This window comes from Camelus ferus, chromosome 8 (assembly GCF_009834535.1).
Source record: "Camelus ferus isolate YT-003-E chromosome 8, BCGSAC_Cfer_1.0, whole genome shotgun sequence".
Classification (NCBI taxonomy): domain Eukaryota; kingdom Metazoa; phylum Chordata; class Mammalia; order Artiodactyla; family Camelidae; genus Camelus; species Camelus ferus.
Window position 1 is genome coordinate 16,257,923 of NC_045703.1, and position 13,505 is coordinate 16,271,427.

Consider the following 13,505-nt stretch of genomic DNA (forward strand, 5'->3'; position numbering starts at 1 on the left):
TGGGCACACAGCGAGGAGGCCAGCCTTGTTCCTGGCAAGGGCAGAGGAAGTGCTTAGTCAGTTGTTTTTTTGACAGACTTACTGAGGGGAAGGGCAGGATGAAGGTCCCCATAGAGGTCAAAGGCAGGAAGCCTGGGAGTAAGTTTCTGTGCCTCCACTCCCACCTCACCGTGGGCTTAACAGGGGCGAGCTCAGAAGTGAGGCTCTGCAGGGCTGGTCTTTATTAGGGGGGCAGGTGGGAGAGGCTGAGGATGTGCTTCCGGTCTCCTGTGACAAATGGCTTTGGGGCCACATGGCTTTTGTCACGCCCTTCCAGTGACAGCACTTGGTGCTGAATAAACATTCAGTGTGAGCTGCAGTTTCTGAAGCACAAGGTTTGGTCCCTGACTTGTCCCTCTTTCTCGTCCAGGACACCAGCGATGCTGTTACATATGACAACCATCCATCAGGCACAGAACTGCTTCCATAGATGTCACTCGGGCAGCAGGGAGCCTCCCAGGAGAGCAGCCCGGCAGCCTGGCAGCGGGAAGAATTTACTGCCTGTGTCCTTGGCCTCTTTGTGAACCTGTCTGTGATTGATCAAGAATCAGCTTTGCTTGGGAGGGTGCAGAAGGCATCCAGGGAGGCGACGACAAAGACCTTCAGTTAATTCTGCTAAATTATCTTCTGGGGACCTTCCAATCCTGAAGCACTAGCTGCTAAATTGCTAATTAAGTGCCCAGTTAACCTTATTAATAATACGAACTGCACAGGGGCCTTCCTGATTCAGCTGGAATGGATGTTAACAGGGCTATAAAAAAAAGGCAGCCGGTTGAGTTCTCATGCATGTTTGCACAAGAGAAAGCATTCAGACAACAAGTAAGCATTCCTTTTAACATTTGTATTAAGTTGGTCATTAAGTTTATTGTGGAATTTAAATTACTGCAAAGCACCGTCCGTTAATTCTTGATTAGGCCTGAATGCCTGTGCTAAATGTACGTGTTGGGCCATCGTGGGGCTGCTTGGTTCTCTCACGGCAGATGCTGGGTTGTGGGACTGCTTGGGCACCTGGAAGGGGACCAGATGTCCCTTAAGCAGAAGGGCTCCACCCTGGAGAAGCCAGCGACTGTGTAAATAGAACCAGCAGGACTGACGGGATGGTCTCTGGAACAAGACCCAGCAAGACATACGCTTCTTTGGCTGATAAATTTTTCAGAGGCTAGAAGAGGCATGTTCCTTTGCTGATGATACAAAAGTCCTTTACCCATAAGTATTTCTTGGGGAAAAATGCAGAGTCTAGTGTAGTGGGGTGAAGAGCAGGGGCTCTGGTGCCAGGCTACTTGGGTTTGAATCTTGGTTCCACCAGTTAACAGGTGTGACATTGCTGAGCATGTTATCTAATCCTCCTGTACCTCAGTAGCCTCACTTGTCAAAAAGAGAAATAATTTTGCTTAACTTACAGGATTGCATGAAAAATGAAATGAATTAATGTATATAAGACATTAAGAACATCACTATTATTTTGACATACAGCATTTCAAACTTGGAAAAAGATTTTGAGGTCACCTTTAGTTTCTAAATAAGGAATTTGAGGCCAGAGAAGTGACCCCTAAATTCCAATGGCTAATTCTTGGACAGATACCAGACTAAAACTCAGATTTAAAAAAATATATATAATTTATTTGCTTAATTCTACATCAGGTTGTTTTAGGTGCTTAGAAAATTAACAACAGGTCAGTGAAGACAGTCTATGGCCAATTATCCAATTTTCAAGATTCTCTGACTAGCCTAAGGATTTGCTGAAAAGACCATTTCAAAGAACAAATAGAAAAGTTAACAGACTATTCTTTAATTCATTCTATCTACTAATTCTTATCTAAGTGTTTCTCTGGTTCACAAACACCCCATGCCAGTGCTCTCTCTTTGAAGTCTGTAGAAAGGATTCTTTACATTTTATTGACTGAATGCTGATGCAGGGAGAGGTTGGAGGTTAAGAATGTTTCCGCTCTCCGTCTCCTCTCCAGACGAGAGGAGAGAAGCACAGAATTCTCCAAGTAGGAGAAGCAGGGGCCTGTTGTTTCCCGATCATGCTAAGTGAGATGCTCAGGCACCCAGGCTGCTTATAAATGTAGTACGTGGTGATGGAATCTCACATATGCTTCTGTTTTCAATTACATTTCTACAAATGATGACTGAATACTTAACTACCTGTCAAGCTCTAGTGTTAGGAAGCGCCAGATAAAACTCGACACTTGCCATCTGCCTCTACAAGGATCGGATCACGTTGACATTTGCCACCTAACTCTGCTTGGACTAAATCTGTAGCCACTGTAGCCACTGACCTTCAACACACCCTGAAAGGAATTCAGGATGGAGGTCAGGAGTGAGGCGCTCTGTGCTCTGGGAAAACTGGCTGAACAGGCCTTCAGATAGATAGGTATTTTCAGGAGAAGATTTTATAACCTCAATTCTTGGGTCTTCTCATTTCTAGAAAAGCACTAAAATCATTCACAGTGACATCTGCTCCTTGTGACTAGCAGGAAGCCTCTGCCTGAGTGTGTGCTTGACTGCATGTGCCGCCCTTCACTGAGATCATATATGACACTGAGTTTTCCCCTGTGTCTTCGCAGCAGATCCTCAGAGCTTTCTGAGATGTGTTTCCTGGGCTATAGTCCTCATCTTGCCCCAAATAAAACTTAACCCACAACTCTCACACGTGTGTGATTTTATTTCAGGTTGACAGAAGTGGCAGACACGAAAGAAGCAATTCCTGCCTTCAAGGGGGAGCGCATAGCCTGGGGGTAGTGAGGTGGCCGCGGTAGACATGAAAACAAACAGTCTCAAGGCCAGATAAGTGTTGTGACAACAGTAGGCACCAGGTGTTAGCCCAGAGGAGAGGCACTGAACCCAGAAAGGGTCGAGAGAACATTTTATATGGAGTTTGTAAAATGAAACTCTGGGAAGGGCATTCTAGACAGAGGAAGCAGCACACTAAAGGTGAGAAGAGATTTGCAAGCCATTTGTATTTCTGGGAAGTAGAATGTAAAGAGGGGGATGGTAAGGAACTGGTGTTCAGTGGAGGTGGGAAAAGAAGGCAGAGGTTTTATCATGGCAGATAGATACCAAGTTCAGCATAGCAGTTTGGATTTATCCTGCAGGGAATGGTTTTTAAAAAATATAATCAGGAACAAGCACGATGGTCAGAGGTGGAAGAGACACCTTGGGATAGCGTGTTAGCAGTGATGGATGACGTGGACCACATAACTCCTTCCACTTATCACCCATGAAAAATGTCATGGCTTTAAAAATAACAAGTGTTGGTGAGGATGTGGAGAAAAGGGAACCCTTGTGCACTGTTAGTGGGAATGTAAATTGGTGCAGCCACTATGGAAACAGTGCAGAGTTTCTTCAAAAAATTAAAAAAAATAGAATTACCATATGACCCAGCAATTCCCCTTCATCCAATTTTGGTATTTATCTGAAGAAAATGAACACACTAATTTGAAAAGATACATGTACCCCCATGTTCGCCACAGCATTATTTACAATACCCAAGACATGTGAAGACAACTTGAGTGTCCACCAACGGATGAATGGATAAAGAAGATGTGGTATACATACAATGGAACATTAGTTAGTCATGAAAAGAATGAAATCTTGCCATTTCTGACAACCTGGGAGGACCTTGAAGGCATTATGCTAAGTGAAATACGTCAAACAGAGAAAGACAAATACCAAATGACCTTGAGTATATGTGGTATCTTAAAAACAAAACAAACAAAAACCAAGCTAATAGACATGCAAAATAGATTGGTGACTGTCGGAGGTAGAGAGGAAGGGGTAGGAGAAATGGGTGAAGGGGGTCAGAAGGTAAAAAAACCAAAACAAACAAACAAACAAACAAAAAAACCAAAATAAAAAGAATGCTTGGTCACAACAAGATTAGCCAAGAGGATTTACATGCTATTGGCTCCCAGATCCTAAGTCACATCTTGGGCTGTGGTTGTGCGGGGTGGGTTCACTCACCTGAAGGTGGGACTTGGCTGCAAACTCCTGGTAATACGGGGAGTGGGAGTCGGTGAGCTCTGCCTTGAACCTCTGGTTTGTCAGAGAGATGCTCAGCTCCACCTTCTGCTCCAGGCGGTCCCTGAGCAACATCAGTGATTTCTACATCTCTTTCCTGTGTTAAAAAATAAAAAGGAGATATTCTATTAATATAAACCACAAGCACATGATCACATTATATAATATATACTGATATTATCTCAAGAAGTGAATAATGAGGGCTTAAGTGCTTTTAGAATAGAAGTCCTATTAACTAGTAGCAGCCTCTGAATTTCACTGAGAGATGAAATATTAACGCTCCAATGAGTTAATTATGTAGACTCATTTTATGACTGGGCACGCTTTGTGAAAGCATTTGCACACACATGTATAGAGATGCTTTTTCACTTGTTACCAATATCCCATGGCTCATTTAAAATAATATCTCCTCTATCATCTAGGGTAGAAATCTTTGCCTTCTCTGAACGTTTCTTTTTTTTTTAAATTGAAGTATGGTCAGTTACAGTGTGTCAATTTCTGGCGTACGGTATAATGTCCCAGTGATGCATACACATACATATATTCGTTTTCATATTCTGAACCTTTGTACTAGTGAGTAACATCTGAATTGCTCATTTAGTACCTATGATACACCCATCTTGAGGATTTTTTTAATACGGTGATCTTGTCTCCCCACATATAATTTTCTTGAATTCAGAATGATTCTCACACTTCATTGAGTCTCTCAAAGTGAAAAATACGAGGCCATTTATGCACAAAACTCTCAGTGAATATACATGAGGTGGGGGTCACACCCTTGGCAACCTGTCCTGGTCTACAGTTTTGTCTATACGTCTGCCGTCTTCAATCACAGTGCTTAGACAATCTTATCGTACTTATTTGCGCTATAAATTCCTTGAAGTCAGGGACTGTGTCTTGTTCATCTTAGTAGCCCAATGTCTGCTGAATGAAAGAGTAAGTGTAGATGCAGGTGGTAGAAAGGATGCTAAGAGGATGATGTGATGAATGTGAAATCAACTATTCAGGGGATATTGACTGCAGAAGGAGGGACCTATATCAGGCTTTGAGGGAGACATGATACAATTAACAGGAGATAAGAGAGAGGACAGACTGGAGTAGTCTTAGAAATTTTATAGGGAAAATGTCTAATTGCAATATATTTTTTTTTCCAGCAGCACTTTTTACTGTTGATGGAACAGTATTTTTGAGGAAAACAAAATATTTAAATTCTTTGTTCATAGCAATAGTTCCATCAAGTCTGCAGCCATCTGGCCTAAAGCCTGGAGAGATTGGCTAGGGCTCTCATTTCTGAATTTCCATGGAGAGTTGGTGAGGCTGAACTTCCTGCCCTCACCTTCTGGCTTTGACTTACGCCTTGGAGAGAGAGTCACAGGAAGAGGACAGGGCCAGAGAAGCCTCACAGACCATGGGGGATGGATGGCAGACCTGATGCAGTGACAGCATAAGAATAATATCCATCTAGAATGATGATCTCCAGATCCATCCATGTTGATGCAAATGGCATTATTTTATTACTTTTTATGGCTGAGTAGTATTCCACTGTATAAATATACCACATGTCTTTATCCAGTCATCTGTTGATGGACATTTAGGTTGCTTTCGTGTCTTGGTTATTGTATATAGGACTGCTATGAACATTGGGGAGATCATCATTCTAAGTGAAGTAAACCAGAAAGAAAAAGAAAAATACCATACATCATCATACGTGGAATCTAAAAAAAAAAAAAAAAAGAAAAAGAAAAAGAATAAAGAGGACACGAATGAACTCATCTATAAAAGAAACAGATTCACAGACATAGTAAGCAATTTCATGGTTACCAGGGAAAGGGAGTGGGAAGGGATAAATTTGGGAGTTTGAGATTTGTAAATGTTAATCACTACATATAAAAATAGATAAAAAACAAATTTCCTCTGTATAATACAGGGAACTATATTTAATATCTTATAATAACCTTTAATGAAAAAGAATAAGAAAACAAATATTTGCACATATATGCATGACTGGGACATTATACTGTACACCAGAAATTGACACATTGTAACTGACTATACTTAAATAAATGAATGAATAAATAAAATAAAAAAAAAGAATAAAATCCAGGCTCTGATTTGTGGCCCCTTCTTTACATTACTGCCTCTTGCTTCCCGCCTTCTAGGGGAGAAAGAGAGGGTAGTGTTCCCCTGCTTCTGCACCGAGTGTCTGGGTTCAAAGTTTGTTGGAGGGATTAAAAATGTTTCTCTTTTGATTAAGAGACACAAACTACTATGTATAAAATAAATAAGCAACAAGGACATATTATACAGCACAGGGAAACATGGCCATTATTTTGTAATAGCTTTAAATGGAGTGTAACTTGATATAATAATATAAAATAGATGAACAACAAGGTCTTAATGAATAGCATAGGGAACTGTATTAAATATCTTATAATAACCTATAATGGAAAAGAATCTGAAAAAGAATACATGTATGTATAACTGAATCACTTTTCTGTACATCTTAAACATTGTAAATCAATTATATGTCAATTAAAAAAAACCCACAAAAAACAAACAAAAGAAATGAAGTATAATCTGTAAAAATATTGAATCACTATGTTGCACACCTGAAACTAATATAATATTGTAAATCAACCATACTTCTATAAAAAGTCCCTATTTTGTGATAATGAACATTCAATTCCCTAACAATTCTCTCATCCTGCATGACTTTTCACTCAAACAGAGTGGTGGCCAGGGTTGTTTTTTTACCAGAAGACACTGTTTTTAATTTTTCCTCAGCCTTGACATGCATGATTTTAGGCATTTGGATATTTATATGGACGTGACTGGGAAGAAAGCCTCTACCACTGCTGTCAGTGTGGGATCACACTTCAGTGGAGAAAGAACTTCATTGACTGGATGATTGATAGATGCATTCATTCATTCACCCTAATGCTTGGTGACCACCTGCTGTATATAAGGTTCTCTTAGGTACTGAGGGGAAAAGGGCTCCTGTCCTCCCAGAGTTAATAACTCAATTGCTTCTTGCAATTCCTCCCACTTTATCCTAGTTTCCAATCTATTTTTTTCCCTTCAGTCCCTCCCTGGGAAGAAGTGAGAAGAGTGACTAGAACGAAGTCACCGACTCTTACTTGGGGTGATGAAGATGCAGCACTAGTAACAGTAAATGGCCAGAACATCCCTTCTCTTTCCCTCTTTCACTAACAAAACAAAACAGACATGTGACGAGCTAGAAGGAATCCAAGAACTTCCTATTGTTGTAGGCACCTTGGTGTCCGGGAGGGTATCATTGAGGATTTCGTTCAGCAGTGTGTCTTCAGGAGGGAGAGGGAGGGGCCCAAGCGAGACACTGGCAACGTCTGTGGAAATATAAAAAGTACAGGCACGAAAATGAGACTGAAGCAGTTTAAATTAGAACAAGGTCACAATGTCACATGCTTTTTCTGTCACTCTGGAAATTACAGAAGGGGTTAGGTGCACTCTGAACTCATTTTCTTTTAAGCTCATGTAGATACATTCTTGAGCAAAAGATAACTCATACTCTTGATCCCACTTAAATTCCTCATTACTCCTTTCCAGGACCCAAATTTGGTGCTCCCTTAGATGTGTTAACAGTTAAATGGTTTTGCCTCATGAGACGTGGTTAATTTTTCTTTTTGTGACTATATAAAGGACACATAGGTACATTATCTTGAATTTGTTTGTTTGAAAAGATTGTAACAATTGCCTCCAAGATGTAGGATGGTGAGTGATTTGGTTTTGCCTTTGTTCTTTTCTATATTTTCCAAGATTTATGCTATGAATTTAAATTATTTTAGAAGGTTAGAAATACAAGTTAGTTTTAAGAAAGTGCATTATAAACTGGGTCAACTTCAACCGAGGATTGCTTTCAAATAACATGCTTTCATGATGATTTGAATTAAAGTTCAGAAGCAGATGAAATGAGGTGATCTGAGCTTACCTGCTGAAAACACAGGGGTTCCACCAGGCTCTCCTAATGTTTCCTCTGTGGATATTTCTTCCTTTCTATTAACACAATAGAAGATAAAAAAGGGGAAGTGAAAAGGAACTTCATGAAAATAGAGGGAATGTATTTAAATTTGCCTATACTCAATGACTTGAAAATTACAGAAAAAGTATATTTTAAAACTGAGTCTACCTACTTTTTTTAATTACACAAGCAATCTTCTAATATATTCATTGAAAAATAATTCAACCCCTGCCACTAAAACGATTATGTTTGGCTCCTGGGTTTTTCATAAGCATCATGGCTTTTTGTGGTCCTGGGGAGCATTTCCATAAAAGGCAGAGATGGTTTTGGGAGCCTGATGTTTTATAGTCCTATATGCTTCAACTGTGTCCTTGACATCAAAGAGAATAGATGACATGATCTATGACCGAAATATTCTTGCTAAAAATCTCAGACCTTCAAATCTGCAAATTCAGAGAGTCATTAAGATAGATACTTTATCTCATTAAGTAACTCTTGTGGTTATGGTAATGAGAAATAGATAGATTTCTGGACAATGCTGGTATATTAAATCCCTATTCTGGACAGAATCATTGCCTGCAGTGGTAACCAGCCAGGGAGTCGTGGGTAGGTTTGCAGTACCAGGGAGAGTCAGTGTGGACGATATCCAAGGGCAGGTCCAAGGTTATGGTTATAGAGCTGTCTGCATGTGATATTGGCCCATTCTAGCACACTTTATTTAGAAAGGAGTAGTTGTAGTGGTATCTATGAAGCTCCCTGAAAGATTTCTCATTATAAGCTATTGGGTCTCAAAGGATTGTGTCTGTGTTTGTACAATATAGTTATGGTTAAGTGTATGACCCAAATAGTGGCTCATGATGATGGAAGACCAAAGGGAATGGCCACGTCCTCCCTTATTGCAGAGTTATCTAGACTGGCCAGAGTCAATGGGACCACCTGCATATTTCTGCCATGCTCGCTTCTAGCCAAAGTGCTAATAAGACTAACATACAGGATATAGCGATCAGCCTTGTGTGGGCTCTGACCATCAGCAGTAAACATGGATGGTTATATTGGTGCCCACAAGCTAAATGCAGACTCAGACTCTGCAGTGGAATTTGGAATTATTTAATTGTTTTCGCTGGTATTATGCTGTGTGCTTAGCGGTTTTTATGGAGATCATATTTAGTAAACCCTCATGATAGCAAACATCACAGCATTTGTAATGTAGACAATTCTCGTCCTTGTTTAGTACTTTATAGATCTTTGCTTATAGCCAGGTATCCTCCCCCCAGAATTACGAAGGGGACGGCTCTCACCCTGGTATACCTGTTTTACATTGCTGTAAAAGAGAAAACACCCAAGAAGAGTAGTTACTGAAATGCTGGTACTGTACTAGATACAAGCCAACAGCCCCCCAAATCTGCTTTTTTTCATTTTTATTAATTTATTTATTTAGGTGGGGAGAGGTAATCAGGTTTATTTATTTACTTATTTATTTGTTTGTTTGTTAACAGAGGGACTGGGGATTGAACCCAGGACCTTCTGCATGCTAAGCACCCATGCTACCACTGAGCTGTACCACCCCCACCATTAGCTTTTAATTCAAATTCATTTGAAACTGGCAGCTTTGTGGGCTAATTAGGTGAGAAAATTGTTCGTCTTCTTAAAAAGTTTTGGACTGAAAAGACAGGTTTCCCCCGCCCTTTCCTTTTCTTTCTCTTTTTTTTTTTTTTTTTTTAAAAAACAACTTGGTAACCAAAGATAATGTAAATGTTTGTCTCTTATTGCTTCTTTCTTTTAGCAAGCTGGCAGGCACGGGAGTGGATGGAATGAGTCTGTATCTTTCTCTTTCTGGCTTGGGGAATTGTTCCCTGTAATTTTTAATGTTTCCCTATCAAGTCTTTACATTCTGTTGAATATTTTTCTTGTGCATGACCTCAGTTTTGCCTTCTTAATCTTTGGACATGGAGGAGTCAGTAAGTATCATCCTGTATTTAAATCAGAAGAGTCAATATCTCTGTGTCTTGTGAGCAAAATGAATACTCTAGTAGTAAAATTTTCCTGAATCACATTATTCCTTCTGGCAATAACTTTTTAAAATGTAAAAGCGTGGCTAGATATACATAGCAAGATCTATTACATGCCATAAGTGTATGAGGACTTTGCTCATGTACTCTGGCAGTTGGTGGAGAAATATAAAACAGTTCCTGCCCTGGAGGAGTTTATACTCTCACAGGGAAGCAGGGTAGAGCAAGAAAGTGTGAAATACAGATGTAAGTGCCAAAGAGACTACAAGATTCAAAGTAGGGAGAGATTGTTGGAGGCTCAAGTGGGCTGTTCAGGCATCACGGGGAGGCGGGACCCTCCTGGGTCTTGAAAGGAGAGCAGCATTTGGGTGGGTGGAGTGTGGAAGGCAGGTTCTCCAGGAGAGGAAAGGGCTGTGGTCAGAGTCCAGGGTGAGTAGGGTGCAGACTGGGCGCAGTGAGGAAGGGACATGGTGGCAGCGGCGGGGCCCTGGTTCATGGAGGCGAAGTTAGGAAGATCAGGGGGCGAAGGACCCTGATGAATTAGTTTGGCCTCTTTCTCAGTGAAGGTCTTGACGGGGAACAGATGGTTCACTCAGCGGGGCAGTTTAATAAAGGCATTACTTACTTACTAAGTGGTGGGAAGAGTGCAAGAGCAATCAGAAGGGTGAGTGCAGAGCCCAGGGCTGGAAACAGTGAGGTGCTAAAAGCCCTCCTCTTCCAGGAGAGGTGAGAGGATGGAGCAGCTACCTCCAACCAGGGACAGAGAAGGCTCTGTGGAAAGAGAGGGCTGCCTGGCAGGAGGTGGGCTGAAGCTGACACAGGCCCATAGCCCTGGAGGATTTTGCAGGCTGGGGGCGCGAGAAGAAGACACATGCGCTCACCTCACTCTGCTCCCGCCCTCCGATCTCCCGCTCACCACTGGCTGGCCCTTCCTGGAAGTCGGAGGCCAGGGGATGCTCTCGAGTCAGTCCCTCTGGCTCAGCGCTCTGAGCACAGAGCAGGTAGGGAAGGGTGGGGAGTGGATACTCAGAAGGGGGAGAGGAAGATGTGGGAACTTCTCAGAAAGCCTTTGCACAAGGCACAATGTAAAAGGAATATCTCAGACTTACTACTCCAGCAGCGCTGATGCAAGTTAAGGAGGGGAAGAGATTAGAAGCAGGGAAATCTGTTAGGGAGATCAGTTTTGACGTTTTTCACAGTGTAAATTAATAAGGTCCTGGACCAAGTTTTGGCAAAGGGAATTGAAATGAAGGAACAAATGTGAAAAGCATCGTAAAGATTGTCAGTAATTCGTACAGCCTAATTTGTCTCCCTCTTTGCAGTATTATTATCTTGAGATTCAGATTGCCAAATGCTGTAAGATGTATGTAATTTGCGAGTTTAGAGTTTGGCAACAGCATCTCTCTTCTTTAATCATTTTATTGAACGTGCTTTTCCTTTCCTTTTTTTTTTTTTTTTGTATTTCGATTTTCTTATTTGATATTCAGTTCCTGTTGAAGACAGCTCAGTGCTTCAGTAATTTAGTTTGAAAAATACTAACACTTTACAGAATACCAAGTGAGTTCAAAATTCAGGTTCCTCTCTGACTGCATTCAATATTTTCCTGAGGTAGCTAACATGTTTCCATAACTTCTAAAAATTAAACTATTTTAATTGCTCTATAGCTTATCAGTTAAAAAAACACATTAGGTACTTATTACATAGTAACACATTCATTTTATCTGCAAACATAGTGCAAACATCTATCTCAATCTATACGGTCTATCCGTTTTTCTCTTTTATGTAGTTTATCTTCAGCACAATATATGCATAGATTATCTGTCAGAATAACCTACATGGGTCTTGTTTGGTAGTTAGATAAATGGAGGCAATAAGCAGATAGATGGAGGAGAGGGACGATGGTCCAGAAAATGGTGTTATGCCTGCCTCCAGCATAAAGAAGGGACTTTACTTCCTCTAAATGAGTGCCAGCCAAAAAAAAAAAAAAAAAAAAAAAAAAAAAAAAAGATTAAAACCCGACAGCCGCAACTGCTTGTTAGCGAGAAGGACTTGACCACACAGGACCCAGCGCTCGTTGTAATACAATTAACATTGTGTTTTAGGCCCCTCTATGGGTTTGTCTGTGTGCATCACGGGTAAGGACATGCGCAAAAGGGGACGATCATGACTAAGCGCTCCAGGGGCAAGAGCCGTCAATCAATCAGGAGACCACCTCTAAATGAAGGTGTAAGAGAAAGGGCAGGGACCACTGCTTTTCCCCCTTGGATCAACCTGCCTCCCATTCTTGGAGACGTACTTTTCTTTTCCGAAATAAATCCTTTAAAATCTTTCGCTACACAACGCTCCGTCTCCTGTCTGTAATCTTATCTTCCTGGCATGACAAGAACTGGGGTCTTTTTTTCTTTTCCTTTGGGGTAACAGTCTCAGTGGCTGAAATAATACGAAGCACAATAGCTCAGTCTCACTCCCTCGTGTGATCTTTCAAAAGACAAGAGCACGCCACACTCTATTTTGGGTACTTACCTCTCAAGGAAGTTTCTCTGTTTTATTCTCTGCAGAAAGATAAAAAGTAATTTTACCAAGAGATAATGCCAACTGGAGAGCTAAAGTCTATTTTCATCCCCGTTTCCCTTTAACTTCACTTCAAACTACCTCTCCAGTGCTATTTTGCAGAAAGAAGATTTCTGTTGGCCTTATCCAATCTCTCTAAGCATTACTTCAACCAACTCTTATGCTGGGGAAACCATTTCAGAAGGAGCAAGGGCTGGAGGCCTGGGAGCCCTTTGGCCCGGGTTCCAAACACACCGTGTCTTTAAGCTCACCTCCTGAAGAAGATCCCGGTGTTCCTGGGAGTTGCTGAAATTTTGGCCGATGTCAAAGAGGCAGAAGGTCTCCTGCTGGCAGATGCTGACCCAGTCCTGGTATTCCCCCGTGTCAGGGATGCGATCCAGAAAGATCCGATATGCCTCCCACACGGCTTCCTGGCACACTGCAAGGCAGCGCCCGGAAGAGGGGTAAGTGGTCACATCCTTAGAAGATTAGCAGTTCGTGTCTCCCAACCCAAGCACAAGCTTAAACATGGAATGCTCTGCCTTGGCTTATGTCGATACACTAGTTCACCATCCACAAAGATGAATTCATTTAGCAAATATTTATAGAGCCCTTATGTGTGCCGTGGAGAAAAATAAAAGAAGGAGATAGGAATGTGTGTGCATGTGTCTGTGTATAAGACTACTATTTATAATAGGATGGTGAAGGAAGATCTCATTGAACAGTTTGGGAAAAGTCCCCAAAGCTGGAGGCTGCTGGGAGCATCAGAGAGAGAGCAAGGAGGTCACTGTGGCCGGAGGGAGGCTGAGTGTAACAGAGGATGAAGACAGGAAGACATGGTGGGGGTCCCACAGGCTGTGTTGTGATGGTAGACTAGTAGTCTTCAA

At 41.4% G+C, this 13,505-nt stretch overlaps 1 protein-coding gene across 1 annotated transcript in view; it reads right to left on the reverse strand.

The window, feature by feature from the left end:
• Positions 1 to 13,505, reverse strand: part of IMPG1 (interphotoreceptor matrix proteoglycan 1) — a 101,386-nt gene that overhangs the window by 59,655 nt on the left and 28,226 nt on the right. The window contains 5 exon segments of the mRNA XM_032485438.1: positions 4,006 to 4,110; positions 7,240 to 7,427; positions 8,030 to 8,094; positions 12,592 to 12,620; positions 12,891 to 13,057. Coding sequence (XP_032341329.1) covers positions 4,006 to 4,110; positions 7,240 to 7,427; positions 8,030 to 8,094; positions 12,592 to 12,620; positions 12,891 to 13,057 — 554 coding nt within the window.